The sequence below is a fragment of the Dendrobates tinctorius genome, unplaced genomic scaffold, assembly GCF_039654945.1.
Source record: "Dendrobates tinctorius isolate UK_male_01 unplaced genomic scaffold, ASM3965494v1 ptg000082l, whole genome shotgun sequence".
NCBI classification, from domain to species: Eukaryota; Metazoa; Chordata; class Amphibia; order Anura; family Dendrobatidae; genus Dendrobates; species Dendrobates tinctorius.
Window position 1 is genome coordinate 5266323 of NW_027361750.1, and position 18406 is coordinate 5284728.

At 43.7% G+C, this 18406-nt stretch overlaps 1 protein-coding gene across 1 annotated transcript in view; it reads right to left on the reverse strand.

Moving 5' to 3' along the window:
* Positions 1-18406, reverse strand: part of CPA6 (carboxypeptidase A6) — a 186243-nt gene that overhangs the window by 7039 nt on the left and 160798 nt on the right. Inside the window, exons 8-10 of the mRNA XM_073583855.1 lie at positions 14567-14654; positions 7461-7663; positions 7225-7309 (exon numbers count right to left, since the gene is read on the reverse strand). Coding sequence (XP_073439956.1) covers positions 7225-7309; positions 7461-7663; positions 14567-14654 — 376 coding nt within the window. The remainder of the gene's footprint in view (positions 1-7224; positions 7310-7460; positions 7664-14566; positions 14655-18406) is intronic.

Below are 18406 nucleotides of genomic sequence, written 5' to 3' on the forward strand. Positions count from 1 at the left end.
TTGGCATTCAGTGTTATTTTTGGGAGGATGTAGGATTTGAAAGTAATAATCCTCCCCCACCATGAGAGGCCTTTTTCTCCGAATGAGGACATGTCTTCGGAAATGGATTTGTTAAGAGAGGCTAAATTAAGTGGGATCAGGGAGGAGACAGAATTAGAGAATTTCAAGCCCAGATACTGTAAGTTATGTGGATATGACCAAGACCAGGGTGTTATTTGTTTGATGTTGTTGATGAGGGAAGGGTTTAGGTTTAACCCCTTTCTGCCATCCGACGTACTATCCCGTCCATGGGACCTGGGCCCCTATGCCCATGGACGGGATAGTACGTCTAGCGCGATCAGCGGCGCCCACGTGGTGAGCGCCGCTGATCGCGGCCGGGTGTCAGCTGATTATCACAGCTGACACCCGGCACAATGTGTCAGGGGCGGTCACGGACCGCCCCCGACACGTTAACCCCTTGCACACCGCAATCAAACATGATCGCGGTGTACCGGGGGTTAAAGGGAAGCATCGGCAGGGAGGGGGCTCCCTCCGTGCTTCCCTGAGCCCCCCACGGCAGCGCAATGTGCAGCGCTGCTGCGGGGGGCTCCTTTCCTCCAGGCCCCCGAATCCAAGATGGCGACGGGGGCCTTCGGGGGCCTGAGGAAGCTGGCTTCCTCAGTGCCTGCAAAGCGCAGGCATGAGGAAGCCTTCTGCAGTGCCTGTGTCAGATCGCTGATCTGTCACAGTGATCTGTGATGTGACAGATCAGCGATCTGTCACAGGACAGTGATGTCCCACCTGGGACTATTTAATAAAGTAAAAAAAGAAAAAAAAAAAAGTCTTAAAATAATAAAAAAAAAAATCGCAAAATAAATTAGAAAAAAAAAAAAAAAATATTCCCCCAATAAGTCCATTTTTTGGAAATAATAATAAAAAAAAAACAATAAAAGTACACATATTAGGTATCGCCGCGTCCGTAATGACCCGCCCTATAAAACTGTCCCATTAGTTAACCCCTTTAGCCAACCCCTTAAAAAATAAATATAAAAAACGAAGCAAAAAATGATTTATTATCATACCGCCAAACAAAAAGTGTAATAACGCGCGATCAGAAAGACGCATATAAATATCCATGGTACCGCTGAAAACATCATCTTGTCCCGCAAAAAACGAGCTGCCACACAGCATCATCAGCGAAAAAATAAAAAAGTTATAGCTCGCAGAATAAAGCGATGCAAAAATAATTATTTTTTATATAAAATAGTTTTCATTGCATAAAACCGACAAAAACATAAAAAAACGACCTAAATGAGGTATCGCTGTAACCGTACTGACCCGAAGAATAAAACCGCTTTATCAATTTTACCGCACGCGGAACGGTGTAAACGCACCCCCCCAAAAGAAATTCATGAAACGCTGGTTTTTGTTCATTCTGCGTCCCAAAAATAGGAATAAAAAGCGATCAAAAAATGTCACGTGCCCGAAAATGGTACCAGTAAAAACGTCAACTCGTCCCGCAAAAAATAAGACCTCACATGACTCGGTGAGTCAAAATACAGAAAAATTATAGCTCTCAATATGTGGTGATGCAAAAACTATTTTTACAATAAAAAGCGTCTTTTAGCGTGCGACAGCTGCCAAACATAAAAACCGCCATAAATAGTAAATCAAACCCCCCGTCATCACCCCCTTAGTTAGGGAAAAATAATAAAATTAAAAAAAAAGTATTTATCTCCATTTTCCCATTAGGGTTAGGGCTAGGGCTAGGGTTAGGGCTCAGATTAGGGTTAGGGGTGTGTTGGGGTTAGGGATGGAGTTATAATTGGGGGGTTTCCACTGTTTGGGCACATCAGGGGCTCTCCAAATGCAACATGGCGTCTGATCTCAATTCCAGCCAATTCTGAGTTGAAAAAGTCAAATGGTGCTCCTTCCCTTCCAAGCTCTGCCATGCGCCCGAACAGTGTTTTACCCCCACATGTAGGGTATCAGCCTACTCAGGACAAATTGCAAAACAATTTTTGCGGTCCAATTTCTCCTGTTACCCTTAGGAAAATAAAAAATTGGGGGCAAAAATATCATTTTTGTGGAAAAAAATGATTTTTTTATTTTCACGTCCGAGTGTTATAAACTTCTGTGAAGCACTTGGGGGTTCAAAGTGCTCACCACACATCTAGATAAGTTCCGTGGGGGGTCTAGTGTCCAAAATGGGGTCACTTGTGGGGAGTTTCAATAGTTTAGGTACATCAGGGGCTCTCCAAACGCACATGACACCCGCAGACCATTCCATCAAAGTCTGCATTCCAAAACGTCACTGCTTCCCTTCCGAGCCCCGACGTGTGTCCATACAGTAGTTTTCTCCCACATATGGGGTGTCAGCGTACTCAGGCCAAATTGGACAACAACTTTTGGGGGTCCAATTTCTCCTGTTACCCTTGGGAAAATGAAAAAATTGGGGACTAATTGATCATGTTTCTGGAAAAAATACGATTTTTTTATTTTCATGCCCTGGCATTATAAACTTCTGTGAAGCCCTTGGGGGTTCAAAGTGCTCACCTCACATCTAGATAAGTTCCTTAGTGGGTCTAGTTTTCAAAATGGGGTCATTTGTGGGGGGTTTCCACTGTTTAGGTACATTAGGGGCTCTCCAAAGGCAACATGACACCCGCAGACCATTCCATCAAAGTCTGCATTCCAAAACGTCACTACTTCCCTTCCGAGCCCCAACGTGTGCCCATACAGTAGTTTTCTCCCACATATGGGGTATCAGCATACTCAGGACAAATTGAACAACAACTTTTGGGGTCCAATTTCTCCTGGTACCCTTGGGAAAATAAAAAAATGGTGACTAAAAGATTATGTTTGTGGAAAAAATACGAATTTTTTATTTTCACACCCGGGCGTTATAAACTTCTGTGAAGCACTGGGGGGTTCAAAGTGCTCACCACACATCTAGATAAGTTCCGTGGGGGGTCTAGTTTACAAAATGGTGTCATTTGTGGGGTTTTCCACTGTTTAGGAACATTAGGGGCTCTCCAAAGGCAACATGACACCCGCAGACCATTCCATCAAAGTCTGCATTCCAAAACGTCACTACTTCCCTTCCGAGCCCCGACGTGTGCCCATACAGTAGTTTTCTCCCACATATAAGGTATCAGCATACTCAGGACAAATTGGACAACAACTTTTGGGGTCCAATTTCTCCTGGTACCCTTGGGAAAATAAAAAAATGGTGACTAAAAGATCATGTTTGTGGAAAAAATACGAATTTTTTATTTTCACGCCCGGGCATTATAAACTTCTGTGAAGCACTGGGGGGGTCAAAATGCTCACCACACATCTAGATAAGTTCCTTAGGGGGTCTAGTTTCCAAAATGGTGTCATTTGTGGGGGGTTTCCACTGTTTTGGTACATCAGGAGTTTTCCAAACGCGACATGGTGTCCGATCTCAATTCCAGCCAAAAACGTCAAATGGCGCTGCTTCCCTTCCGAGCTCTGCCATGCGCCCAAATAGTGGTTTACCCCCACATGTGGGGTATCAGCGTACTCAGGACAAATTGCACAATAACTTTTAGGGTCCTGTTACCCTTGGGAAAATAAAAATTGGAGTGAAAAGATCATTTTTGTGGAAAAAATATGATTTTTTAATTGTACCGCTGTACGTTATAAACTTCTGTAAAGCCCTTGTGGGTTCAAAGTTCTCACCACATATCTAGATAAGTTCCTTGGGGGGTCTAGTTTCCAAAATGCGGTCACTCGTAGGGGGTTTCCACTGTTTAGGTACATCAGGGACTCTCCAAACGTGACATGACGTCCAATCTGAATTCCAGCCAATTTTGCATTGAAAAAGTCAAACGGCGCTCCTTCCATTCTGAGCTCTGCCATGCACCGAAACAGTGGTTCCCCCCCACATATCTGCGTACTCAGGACAAATTGCACAATAACTTTTGCAGTCCAATTTCTCCTGTTACCCTTGGTAAAATAAAAAAAAATTGAACCTTAAGTATTTTTTTTATGAAAAAAAGTTAGATGTTCATTTTTTTTTAAATATTCAAAAAAATTCCTGTGACGCACCTAAAGGGTTAATAAACTTCTTGAATGTGGTTTTGAGCACTTTAAGGGGTGCAGTTTTTAGAATGGTGTCACTTTTGGGTATTTTCTATCATATAGACCCCTCAAAGTGGCTTCAAATGTGATGTGGTCCTAAAAATAAAATGGTGTTGTAAAAATGAGAAATCGCTGGTCAACTTTTAACCCTTATAACTTCCTAACAAAAAAAAATTTTGGTTCCAAAATTGTGCTGATGTAAAGTAAACATGTGGGAAATGTTAGTTATCAAGTTTTTTGTGTGCCATATCTCTGTGATTTAAGGGCATAAAAATTCAAAGTTGGAAAATTGCGAAATTTTCAAAATTTTCGCCAAATTTCCGTTTTTCTCACAAATAAACGCAAGTTATTTGAATGAAATTTTACCCCTAACATGAAGTACAATATGTCACGAGAAAACAATGTCAGAATCACCGGGATCCATGGAAGCGTTCCAGAGTTATGACCTCATAAAGGTACAGTGGTCAGAATTGTAAAAATTGGCCCGGTCATGAACGTGTAAACCACCCTTGGGGGTGAAGGGGTTAATGGCAGGATTTTCGATTTGGATTCGTTTATCTTGAAGTAAGATATCTTGGAGAAATTTAAGAGCAAGCTTTGGATTTTCATAATTGAAGCAAAGGGATTGGAGACTGTTAGGATTCTGTCGTCGGCAAAAAGGCTTATTCTATAGTCTCTAGAGTCTGCTACAATGCCTTGAATGTCTGGGTCATCCCTTATAAGCTGAGCCAGTGGCTCTATGGCCAGGACAAAGGGGAGGGGTGAAAGTGGGCACCCCTGTCTTGTGCCATTGGAGATTTTAAAGGACGGGGACAGGTGATTGTTAACATATATCTTTGCGGCATGGTTGGAGTAACCTACCCTGGACGTGACTCATTGGAAGCTCTCCTGTCATACTAAAAATCTTTTTAAGAAATCTTGCACATTCCAGTAGCATTGACAACATTTTTACCTCACTTACACTAGTCACTGAAGACGTGTCTCATGTCAGAACAACCATGAATCTGTTGTAATCACTTCCAAAGAGGCATGATTTACTTGCCACAAACTGCCCAACAACCTTCTCCCCGTGATTGAAATCTTGACTGCGGTACATCAGTCACTCCACTTTGAGCATGATTACAGCACATTCAGTATTACTATTATGGGATGAGGTGATATGTCATTCCATGCTCTGAAAAATTAATTTTTAAGATTGCCGAAATGGATTTCTAGGGTAAAGGATTATTTCATAGTCTTACAGTGGGTCAGAAACCGCACTTTTGGATCATTAAATAGGAAAATCTCACAGATAGGTACCCTTAAAGGATGCTAGCGAACTTTCAGTGAATAGAAACATGCGGAGATTCATACATATTATATTACATCAATTTAAGTAAAACCTGACACAGAATGGAGCATTTTACAAGAAGCAGATAAGGCGAATTTGTAAATTCTCATCATTCTTTCAAACATGCATTCATACTTTTATCGGAGTGTTGAAAGAATTTATCTAAATCTTTTGAAATATTGTGTACATTTGAAGGAAGTCCGACACGTATAAGATTAGGCTAAGCAACACATGTAGAAATCATGAAGACCAATGTATTAATCTAGAACAGGGGTACACAGCATTTTTGGTCAAATGGCCACATTGTCATGTTCAACTGATCTTTAGGGCTGCAAAAAAAAATAAAAATAAAGGGGTACTTACGTAAATACTTCACCAAACACACCTTACATACAAGAGTACATTGCTAGAGCCAAGTTTCAAAAAGTTTTGACTTTATGGAGAGTTTCTCCTCAGTTTCTTCTCCAAAAAGTCAAAGTGAACATACCCAAACTTACACTGAATTTTTAGACCAGAAGTTGAGCAGAAACTCTCAAAAGTCCAAATGTAGAGGAGTTTTAACCGCCATGTAATACATCTTCTGACCAGTTATAAAGTGCTAGATGTGCTACTGTCAGTGTACAAGATCAGAACCACCATCAGTCCATGAATACAGCACCAGAACCACAGTCGGTACATGAATCCAGAACCGTCAGTACATAAATGCATCACTGGGACCACCGTTAGTACATGAATGCAGCACCAACTCAGTACAGTGGTCAGTTGCAACGTTGGTTTAGCTCCAACCAAATACACTTGTATCACATGAATTTGCAACTCTCAGTATGTCCTTATCAATTGTAAGGAGTTGCTGGGACTTGTTAGCAGTTATCATCAGACTGCTGATCATACAGGAACCACAGCACTGATGAAAAGCCGGCATTATCACTAGTAAATATTTGTAACTATGTACCTTATAGAATACATCTTCTCTGATTAAAATTACTCCCATCCCTTTTGCCTCCATGTAGTACAGACACTATGATCAGATTTAACGTCCACATCTTGTCTCTGCAGAATTTCCTAATCTCCGACCTTCTGCAGTACATCCAGAGACAGCGCCCATAAAAATAAAAGTATCATTATAATGCCAAAATAATACAAATATCTCCCATGCTGTAGCCCTGAATCAATAATTTTCCCTCACTGTGTTTCCTGTACAAAATATGACCCCCGCACTGCCCCTCTCATGATACATTTCCTCTCCACTGTCTCTTATAAATTATCCACCTCTCCATATTACCCCCATGCTGCTCCTTTCCACTCTGCCCCCCAGGCCGCCTTCTCTCTACACTGCCCCGACACTCTCTCACATCTCCATAAAGTCCCCCAAGCTCACACCTTTCCATACTTCCTCCCCATGTTGCTCTTTATCTATACTGTGCCCTCTCACACAACATTACCCCCACTGCCCCATACTGTGCCAGCTCAGCAACACACCTTCACCCTCCTATTATAGTACTTTGTATATGCAATCTTCAGCTCCTCCATTGAGCGCTTATTGTTCCCCAAAGTGTCTAGCAGGGACATCAGCAGTGGGATGATGTCAGTAGCTGATGAGCGCTCTTCTTCCCACTCTCAGAAAGAAGGGAACCGGCATCTATCAGATCTCCATGGGACGCACAAAATCCTATGGGGTCATATGTTGTCAGGATCACTCTTCAAGTTTCTCATTATGCAGTTAGTATCAGATCTTTCCAATGGAAATGTAGAATATTAAAGGTGTAATAATGAAACTGCAGTGCAATGTTTTCTCATCATATACTCACATAAGGTGGTGGCTGCAGGACCATGTCTGTAACGGATCCCATAAGCAGAAGTTATTGCTTGGACGGCTTTATTTGCTGCTGACTCCTGACAAGGTATAAAACGATAGGGTTTATATATACTGCAGTGTAGCTCCTTATATAGAAACTTCTGCAATATTCAGATTAAATTATAACATTATTTCCAAAAACACACATTTATGATGAATACATTAGCATGTGGTTATAACGTGACTTACCACACACTTGTAATTTGGAATGGCATCATACTGGTAGGAGTAAGGGTAGAGTATCATTTGGGCATAAGCGTGGAACGACAGGTAAATTTTAATAAATTTTCTTCTTTTATGGATAAATTGAGCGACGGCCTTAACTTCTGGCTCAGATTCCGGATATGGACCACAATACGTACTGTCACATGGATTAAACGAAGAACCTTCCTCTAAAGTAAGACAAAAAATACGAACGCTGTAAAGTATGATGAAGTGAAATATTATTTGACTGCCACAATCATATTGTGAAGCGGCGAGTTTTCATCCGCACCACAGAAGTAAATGTCAAGAGCACAAACTAGAAGCTGTCACGCTTTAAAGCGGGTCTGTCTCTAGATTTCAATGAGTAGGAGTGGCTTGTAAAAAGCAGAATACAAATGTGCTACATCAGGTTACTACTACTAGCATAGGTGAAAAAAACTAGGGGCCGGTTGACTGGTAGTTGCTCATCTTCTATAATAATGCCATGAAAGGCATAGCACTACCGCACCACATTGGGAGTGAAATTGGTGTTGCCTCGTATTTGTTTCCCCCCACAAGTGGGTGCCAGCTCGACTGGGGAGCACCAAATGGAAATGTGATAATGACCAATGCTGGAAACCTAGTTCTATATAAATACCTTGAAGAGCTCCATAGAAAACAATAAAAATGTCATTTTCTTGATAATCTCCAATATAACTATGACTCCTTTATCAAGTGGCAAAGACGAGAATGTGCAGACAAAAATAGCACATTCCTACAGTGACTCAGTGATTAGCACTGTTGCTTTGCAGTGCTGAAGTCCTGGGTTCAAATCCCACCAAGGACAAGATCTGCAAGGAGCTTGTATGTTCTCGCCATGTTTATGTGGGTTTCTGGGGGTTCTCTGTTTTCCTCCCACACTTCAAAAACATCCTGATAGGAAATTTAGATTGTAAACCCAATAGGGACAGTGCTGATAATGTAAGATGCTGTGGAATGTAATGGTGCTATATAAGCAATGCATAATAATAACAACTATGTACAGTTGTGCTCAAAAGTTTACATACACCGGCAGAATTTTTTTCTTTCTTGCTCCTTTTTTCAGAGAATATGAATGATAAGACCAAAACTTTTTCTCCACTCATGGTTAGTGGTTTGGATGAAGCCATTTATTGTCAAACTACTTTGTTTTATCTTTTTAAATCATAATGACATCCCAAAACATCCAAATGACCCTGATCAACAGTTCACATACCCAATTTCTTAATACCGTGTATTCCCCCCTCTAACATCAATTACAGCTTGAAGTCTTTTGTGGTAGTTGTGAATGAGGTTCTTTATTTTCTAAGATTCTAAAAGCTGCTCACTCTTCTTGGCAAAAAACCTCCAGTTCCTGTAAATTCCTGGGCTGTCTAGCATGAACCATGTGCTTGAGATCAAATGATACTGAGGTCAGGAGACTGAGATGGCCACTCCAGGACCTTCACTTTGTTCTGCTGTAGCCAATGATAGGTCGATTTGGCTTTGTGTTTTGGATCATTGTCATGTTGGAACATCCAAGTATATCCCATGCGCAGCTTTCGGGCTGATGATTGCAAATTTGCCTCCAGTATTTGCTGATAACATGCTGCATTCATCTTTCCTTCAACTTTGACCAAGTTTCCTGTGACCTTGTAGCTCACCCATCCACAAAACAGCAATCCACCTCCGTGCTTTACAGTAGGAAAGGTGTTTCTTTCATCATAGGCCTTGTTGACCTCTCTCCAGATGTAATTTTTATGGTTGTGGCCAAAAAGTTCAATTTTGGCCTCATCACTCCAAATTACCTTGTTCCAGAAGTTTTGAGGCTTGTCTCTTTTGCGTATTGTAGGCAGATACTTTGTGGCATTTTCGCAGTAATGATTTTCTTCTGGCAACTCGACCATGTTGCCCATTTTTCTTCAAGTGCCCCTTTATTGTGCATCTTGAAACAGCCACACCGCTAGTTTTTAGAGAGTCCAGTATTTCAGCAGACATTATTTGTGGGTTTTTCTTTGCATCCCAAACAATTTTCCTGGCAGTAGTGGACAAAATTTTTGTTGGTCTTCCTGACCGTTGTTTTGTTTTTACAGAGCCCCTGATTTTCCATTTGTTAATCACAGTTTGAACGCTGCTAACTGTCATTATCAATTCCTTGGATATCTTTTTGTATCCCTTTCCTGTTTTATACAGTTCAACTAGCTTTTCCTGTAGATCCGTTGACAATTCTTTTTCTTTCCCCATGACTTACAATCCAGAAACGTCAGTGGCAAGATGAAAGATGAAAGTCTGTCTGGTTCCCAGAAACTCACTCAGCTTTTATGCACACACACTGATTACAAGCAAACAGGTCAGAGGTAAGGATGTTTATATGAGTTGAACATTAATGCTGTGAAGTATGCTAATTATGCAAATTGTCTCTTCAGAGAGGAAGAGGACTAGAACTCTAGTGCCACCTATTTGAGATAGCAATCCTAAAAGTCAATGTCGACCCTTTAACGAGACTTGTTACATGACTTAGGATAAAAGCCAAGCCAGAATCTCAATTTGCAGACACTGTGTTTCGGGGTACTGCCCCTCGTCAGTGCAAAGTGTGAGATTTGGTTTGGCTGTGAGAGAGGCGTCTGACCGATATCCAAGAAGTATCATTTCTCCTTGCGGAGAATGACACGCTAAGCATGTCAAGATGAGGAGACTTAAAGCCACAATGCTCCTCTGGTATGATACTTCTTGGATATCGGTCAGACGCCTCTCTCACAGCCAAACCAGGTCTCACACTTTGCACTGACGAGGGGCAGTAGCCCAAAACACAGTGTCTGCAAATTGAGATTCTGGCTTGGCTTTTATCCTAAGTCATGTAACAAGGCTCGTTAAAGGGTCAACATTGACTTTTAGGATTGCTACTTCCAATAGGTGACACTAGAGTTCAAGTCCTCTTCCTCTCTGAAGAGACAATTTGCATAATTAGCATATTTCCCAGAGGAGCATTGCAGCTTTAAGTCTCCTCATCTCGACATGCTTAGCATGTCATTCTACACAAGGTGAAATGATACTTCTTGGATGCTGTGAAGTAAACACATTAAAGAGACTTTTGCTTTAGAACTTTGCTGGCTCACTGCCTCCTCACTGCATAAGTGTGCTAGCGCTGCACTACAGTGGTCATTATGATTTAAAAAGAGAAAACACAGCAGTTTAACAATAAATGACTTCACCTAACCACTAAACTTTTGAGCACAACTGTATATATGCAACTTCATAAAGAGGCCCTGTGACTCCTTAAAGGTAACCTGTCACCAGAAATAAAACTGTTAGGCTAAGTTCACATTAGCATTTGGGTGCTCTGCGTAGGGCTGCATATGTCTTTACTTATGCTCCGCCTACGCTCCGCCTACTTCTGCATGCATCCTGCGTACCTATCTTTAACATTGGGTACGCAAAGACATGCGTTATATGTGGATGCGTCCGCATGGGTCGTTTTGACGTGCCCACCGACTGCACAGGAAAGCAACATGTTGCATGCCCGTGCTATCGGCTGGCACGACAAAACAACGCACGTGGACACCTCTGCATACAACGCATGTCCCTGCGTACTGCAAATGGCTCACAAACTATTTTAACAAAATTTACCCAAAATTCATTCAGTGTTGTAAGCACTGCCGTGTGTTGTAACAGTAGTTTTTGATCACATATGGGGTATTGCTGCATTCAAAAGAAATTGCTTTATAAATTTTGACGTCCATTTTCTCCTATACCCCACTTGTGATAATACAAAATTTGGTGCTAAAGCAACAATTTAGCTGAAAAAGACTTGTTTATTGTTTCCACATCCTAGCACTATAAAATTCTGTGAGCGCCCTATTGTTATAAACATTTGTGCAGCGCCTGTTGGTTCAAAATACCCATTCACGCAGCTAGATGAATAATTCCTTTGGGGGGGGTGTAGTTTCCAAAACGGGGTTTCTCCTGGTTTGGCACCTAAGGGTCTCTGCAAATGCGATATGGCATCCACAATCTTTTTCAGCCAAATATGCATTCAAACAAAACAAATAAGGCTGGTTTCACATTTGCGTCTGTTTGTACAGCATTTCATCTACAGCAATCCGTATGCGTCATATTTCCCTATCTTTAATATAGTGTACGCAGGGGCATGCATTTGCATAAGTTGGCATGCGTCATCGTACGCATGCGTTGCTTTTTGGTCTGCGGCGGAGTCCGGCGAACGCATCATGTTTGATTTTTGGAAGTGGCAAAAATCCGTCAAATATGTGCATTCATGCGCATGCGGATGATTGCGTCAAATAAACGCATTACTGTCTATGGGAACGCATGTGTATGCAAGGACATGCGCACACATGCGTTTTAACACATAATCATGTCTGGGAAAGGAGACACACCCATTGGGTGTGGCTTGTGTCAAGGAAATTTTCTGAACACATGCACTGAAAAAACGCAAATGCATGCAAAAAAACACATGCAAACGCAGAGTTTTTTCCGTCATGCGTGAACTGATGCGGATAAAAAAATGTGGCGTAAACATGCGTTTGTATGTGTTTTGACATGCGTTTGCGCATGCAGAGGAAACGCGCACACAAATGCTAATGTGAACCTAGCCTAACGTTCCTTCCCTTCCATGTCCAAATAGTAAATTTTGACCACATAAGAAGTATTGCTCGGTTTGGAAGAAACTGGATAACAAATTTTGGGGTCAATTTTCTCCTGCATTCTCTTGTGCAAGTGAAAAACTTGAGCAACATTTTAATTTTTCATTTTTGATATATACTTCTGCGATGAACCTGTGGGTCCAAAATTATCAAAACATCCTGTGGCAAGGTCACTGGCAATGTATGTGAGGGGAGATATGTGTCACGGAGATTGCTTTCCTCTTTGATCTAGAAACCCTTAAGTTTCTTTTCAGCATGCTATGTGCTGCAGGAGTTAAGCAGCCATGTTATGGGTGGGTTTTAAGGTGAGTTAGAAAGAGATGGGCAGGACTGCCTACTAACTATATCTCCACATCAAGGGTGTGGCTGAGGAAATGTCCAGCCAGTTTTTTTTCTCTGTGTTGTGTGGAGGCAAGGAAGCCTCCAGGCTGACACTCCTATGAGACCTGCTATATGTGTTGTCCCAAAAGTACTGGGCAGGACTTTGCATGAACTTTTTACTTTAATTTGACCCAGAAAGACTGTTTTTCTGTTACCGTTTTGGGTTTTGGGTTTATGATGCAATAAACCACCCAGAGACTTTAACCCCATGTGTGCCTGTATCTGCCTCGAGGAGCAGCTAAGTGAAAAGTCCTTCCACAAGTGGTGTTTAGGATGCGGACAAACGTTCCAGGAACACGAGTAGCAGTGGTGGACAAATCATGTGTCCTGGGTGAAGGCAGCTACAGGGATGGAACAGCGGTCATGCAAAATGGAGGAGCTAATCAAGCACCTGATCCTGAGCAAGCAGCAACAGCACCAGATACAACTGGAGACAAACTCCTAATGTAACAGCTGTAACAACAGCAAAGGAAGATGGAACTCCTGATGGGAGATGTCCGCAGCAGAGAAACCGCACCTCCCCCACATCAAGGTGATTACTTGTGCGTCCGGAAAGCGGTAAGACGAGCCATGAAAAAGATGACCCCAGGAGATGATATAAAGGTATTTTGACTGGGTTACAGAGCAGGAGAGACTGCCCCCGGACCAGTGGGCGGAGGTGCTGCCCACTATCTGACAGGTGAACCCCAGAAAGCCTATTTTGACTTGGCCTTGCAGGATGCCCGTGAATATGCCAAGTTGAAAATGGAGATATTGGCATGCTCCGGGGTCACTATGTCTGTCAGAGCCCAAAGGGTTCATCACTGGGCGTATTGTGGTGACAAATCTCCCCACTCACAAATTTTTGACTTGTTGCTTTTAGTCCAGAAATGGTTGCAGCCGGAGTCCTCCACTTCAGCCCAGATGGTTGAGCGGGTCGTCATGGACAGATTTATTTACTCTCTCCCCAGGTCAGTGCAGACCTGGGTTGACCCAGGAGACCCTGGAATGCGGATGACTTGGTGGACCTCATAGAAAGGTACCAGGTAGTCAAGAGGTCCCTGAGGAAGCCAGGGGGTGGTATATCTTCAAACTGGGATACCCAGTGGGAGCCCAAGTCACAAAAGAGGGGTAACAGAGCTACTACTGAGGGGAGTCCGAGGTCCCAAGGAGCCACTGATGGGCTATCAAAGACTGCTGGTAAAGACTTGATCAGCTGGTGTTGTCACGGCCCTGGACACATAGTGGCCTGTTGTCCTATGTCTGCCGAGCAGATGGATTGTAGCTTAGGCAGGTGCTGCTCGTATTATGCCTACCCAGCCTGCAGTGTGGACTATCAGCCCAGAGTGGTGTCACAGTCATGCCCCGTTACCATAAATTGAGTACTGGTATCAGGACTCTTAGACTCCGGAAGTTTGGTGACCCTAATAATGGCTGAAAGTCTGTTAACCTGATCTCACTGTAGAGCTGTGTGTGATTACAGCTAACATAGTATAGCAGAGCATTGTTTCATTGCAAACACATCTGCAGTTGTAACTCTTCTCTCACCGTTGCAATCACGCACAGCTATGCAGTATAGCTGACAGTACTAACACTTCTTCAGCTACCATCACCCAGACAGCTAGTGTGGAGGGATGGCAGTACAGTTAAGCTGACATTACCATAGTAAATAATGTGTTTGTAATGAGAGAAAGTTCAGCTCCGCTGTACTGTGTTAGGTATAATCATACACATTTCTGCAGTAAGATCAGGAAAGCAAAGTGCCAGTCATTACATGTCTAACACTGGTAACTCCCCCTTTCATTTACAATAATTTCTGGTGGCAGATTCTCAGGGAGGTCAGTGTTCAGCCCATAGATCTTAACAACTAATTCACATATTAAGAAAAATATGGATTTCCCTACAATAATCCATCAGATTGAAAATCTCAAGGTATCATTTACTCAAATTTATATGACCTCTGTGTCCATATAAACATTTTATGAGGGTTAATTCTTCTCACAGATTCCTCTTAAATACTTTTAAAAATATATACTAGGCATGGGGCAGGAGGCCATAGTCTACTGTACGTACCACAAAAGTTAACTTTCCAGTTCCTGTTAGCATCTACTCCGTAGCAGTTGAATCTCATTTTAGACCTTGTTTTTCTCCAAAAACGATCCTGTACATGAAAAATGGATTGATATTCATTAATATTCATTGACACATTTTGATCTAGTTTTACTTTTAATATTTCAGAAAAATTGTAAATAATTCATGAAAGTTAAGTAAAGCTAAAATTTGAGGTTGCTGAAGCTCAACCTCTCGTACTGGTGTCTTGAGCTCTTTGGTAAAATGAATATATCAGCAGGTGTGGGGAACAGAGCTGGAGTGACCGAGGCTTCAGATTTTAAGCCTCATTTGCATGTCCTCAGTAACAGAGGAATGATCCGGCCATGTAAAGGTATTGCTGGTCTTTGAAAGAGTTACGGTACATGTGCATAAAAATAGTTTGGGGTGTGAAATCAAGTCATTAGCTGTAACTGTGGGGAACCACCATCAAGTACATAATTTCACTGCAAAGTCATAATATGAAAAATGAGGCAATGTACAGTTCTCATTTATACCAATGAGCTGTCCATGTGATGTATACCTTGGAGACCACTGTTTCTCATTATGTAGGTATATGGCAGCTTACAGGCAATGCTCTCCGGTGATGAATTGCAGATTACTTTTAATCTGCATAATGGCTCCCATACCTATTGACAGCCATGTCACCCACCCAACTAGTTCCCTGCTCTGTACTGGCAAGGGACAAGAATTTAGAAATAACTATATACATATGGGTTTCTATTCTTTTGGAGGAGACTTCGGTTTGGTTAAAATGACTAAACATGTCCTGAGATTCTTTTAGGGGTGACATACTGACAGGTTAACTATGTGTCGGTAAATTTTTTTCTGGAGTAGAGTTAATCTACATGTAACGCACAGACATGCCGGTTCCTCCAGTGTGATAGAACAAGGTATATCCAATATTAGGTCACAATTTGTAAAATGACTGACAAAACTATTTTAATAAACCTGACAATACATGGAATTAGATCTATTAACAAAGATGTGATTTTTTAAATAATATATTTATGTATTTTTCCGATTTTATTTTTATTACAGAATAAAAAACTGTACTACAGAATTAAAAACTGTACAAGTAGAATACTAACTTGTCTACTTGATTACTAATTGATGAATAATTAAATGATTCTGGACCACTCAGAAATTTTAAACATTTTTGAATATTATTTCAGTGTCAGCATCTACACTAGATTGCGCAGGAACACAGAGCCAGTTTATTACCATTTATTCGGACTCCCATGACAGCACCACGAGAGAGGGGATCCGCCCCATAGGAACAGGAAACCTACAGATACAAAAGGGCGGTACCTCTCCCACGCATCAGTTGGTTTCCTGTTCCTGAGGGGACGGGATCCTACAGAAGAATGGGATCCCAGGCCGGCCAGCCGACACCGGTAGCGAGGGGGTCTCCTACCCCGGCTTGGTTCGGATTTTCTGGAAGACGCCACGGTGGCCCAGGATGGGTATCACGGCGGTGGCGTGGACAGCAGGGAGCGGCGTCCGGAGGATGGCCGTCTCCGGAATTAAGCCGCCGCCGGTAAGTATTTCCCCCCCGGGATTCCCGGCTCCGGCGGCGCAGATAGGTTGCCAGCGCTGTGCAGAGGGCTGCGACCGGGCGCTGCTCCGGAGCTCCCGGGCGTCCCGCGGAGCTTCCGGCGTTTCCGGGGTAGCAGTGACGTCAGGGGGCGGGCGGAGGAGGCGCTTCCGGGTCAGCGCGCTACTGCGCATGCGCGGCGATCCCAAGATGGCGGCGCCCATCGGAAACACCGATGGCGCGCGGTGGGGCGCCAGCTGGGGTAGGGAGATCCATTAATGGGGGGGAGGGGCGCGGCATGGAAACTGCTGACCGGAGGAGGGGTATTTAGGCGGGACCCGGGCAGGGTGCCTTGCCTTGGCCACATTACTACATGCAGCAGTGTGCAGCAGCAGCAGCAGCAGCAGCAGCAGTGGTGATGGAAAGCGATCGAGAGCAGCAGCGACAGAAGCAAGGGCAGCAGCGGCAGACATCACTGCCGCCCCTGGATGACCTTCGGCAGGTCAAACAGAAAAAGAAAGGGTCCCGTGACAGTAATGCGGGACGAAGTGACCAGTCCACTCGTAAAAGCTCCTCCAGGCAGACAGGAGCATCGGCTGAAAGAAATCCCCCTCGTTCTCCGGTACTTGATTGTGGCACTGGTAAGTGATCTTCGTGAAAGTTCACTCAGTGACGGGACCCCCCTTCTGTGTTTTTCTTTTTCTAGGGAAAAAAAGCTACAAATAAAAATAAACATAGGGAATGCGCACTCTGTGCATGCCCATTACCAGACGCGTGCCTCAAAAGATTGTGCCCCCCCTGTATTCAGCAGACGGTGGCAGAAGAGTCGCCTGCAGTAGCGGCGAGTTTGAGAGACATTGTCAGGGTAGAAATGAGGGAAACCCTAAAGTCCTTGTCTCAGCCGCAAAGTCTAAGGGGCGAGGTCCCGGCGGAGTCTGATTCCTCAGCAGAGTGGAGAAAAAGCAGAGACTCCCAGGCTTCATCTCCCTCGTCCTCTTCAGGAGAAGAGGACTCGGGGCGATTTTGTCTGCCTCTTGACCGGGTAGACAAGCTGGTCAAAGCAGTCAGAGGGACAATGGAGGTAGAGGAGCCTAAGCCCCATTTATCCATGCAGGATGTCATGTTCGGTGGGCTGGAACAGAGGAAGCGGAGAGTCTTTCCGTTAAACCAAAAGATACAGGATCTGATCCACAGAGAGTGGAAAAGACCGGACAAAAGAGGGTCGCTACCACCAGCCCTCAAAAGGAGATACCCCTTCGACGATCCGGCAGTAAGTTCTTGGGACAGAGCCCCCAAATTAGACGCTGCCATTGCGAAGGCATCAAAAAAATCCTCGCTCCCCTTTGAGGACATGGGATCCCTTAAAGATCCCTTAGACAGGGAAGCTGATACCTTCCTGAAAAACACCTGGGAGATGGCGGCCGGGTCCTTAAGACCAGCAGTGGCTTCAACGTGCACGGCCAGGTCCATGATGGTCTGGTTGGACCAGTTGGAGTCACAACTAAAGCAGGGTACATCAAGACAAACAATTCTTGGGGCCCTACCGACCATCCAAGAGGGAGCAGCTTTCCTAGCAGATGCCTCAGCGGATGCAATGAGAATGGCCGCCAGAGCAGCAGGTCTCTCTAACGCAGCTCGCAGAGCCCTGTGGCTAAAGTGCTGGCAGGGAGACATCCAGTCCAGAGCAAAGCTCTGTGCGATTCCATGTGAGGGCGAATACTTACTTGGAACTGTCCTAGACGAGCTGCTTGAAAAGGCGGGGGACGACAAGAAAAAGTTCCCAAACCTTTCATCAGCGTCCTACCGTCGCCCATTTGGTAGAAGGAGATTTGGCCAGGGGAGAAGGCGCAACTCTTCACCTGTTAGAGATCGACCCAGATGGGAAGACAGAAGGAGACGAGGTACGGGCTATATGTTTACACGCTCGTCAAGAGATCAAAAGAAACCAAATCAATGACTAGCGGTTCCCGTAGGGGGTAGACTGTCATCCTTCTTCCCGGCATGGTCGCAGATTACGAATAGTGACTGGGCGCGCAAGGTAATATCCACCGGGCTTAGGTTGGAATTTACCCAGATCCCGCGGGACACCTTTAAACTGACCCCCATAAGATCTTCTCATCTTGAACAAGCGGCTTTAGAAGCGGAAGTCTTGAGCCTATGTCAGAAAAATGTTCTGGTAGAGGTCCCAGAGGCTGAAAGAGGAAGAGGGTTTTACTCTCCCCTGTTTCTAATCCAGAAACCTGATAACACATTCAGAACGATTATAA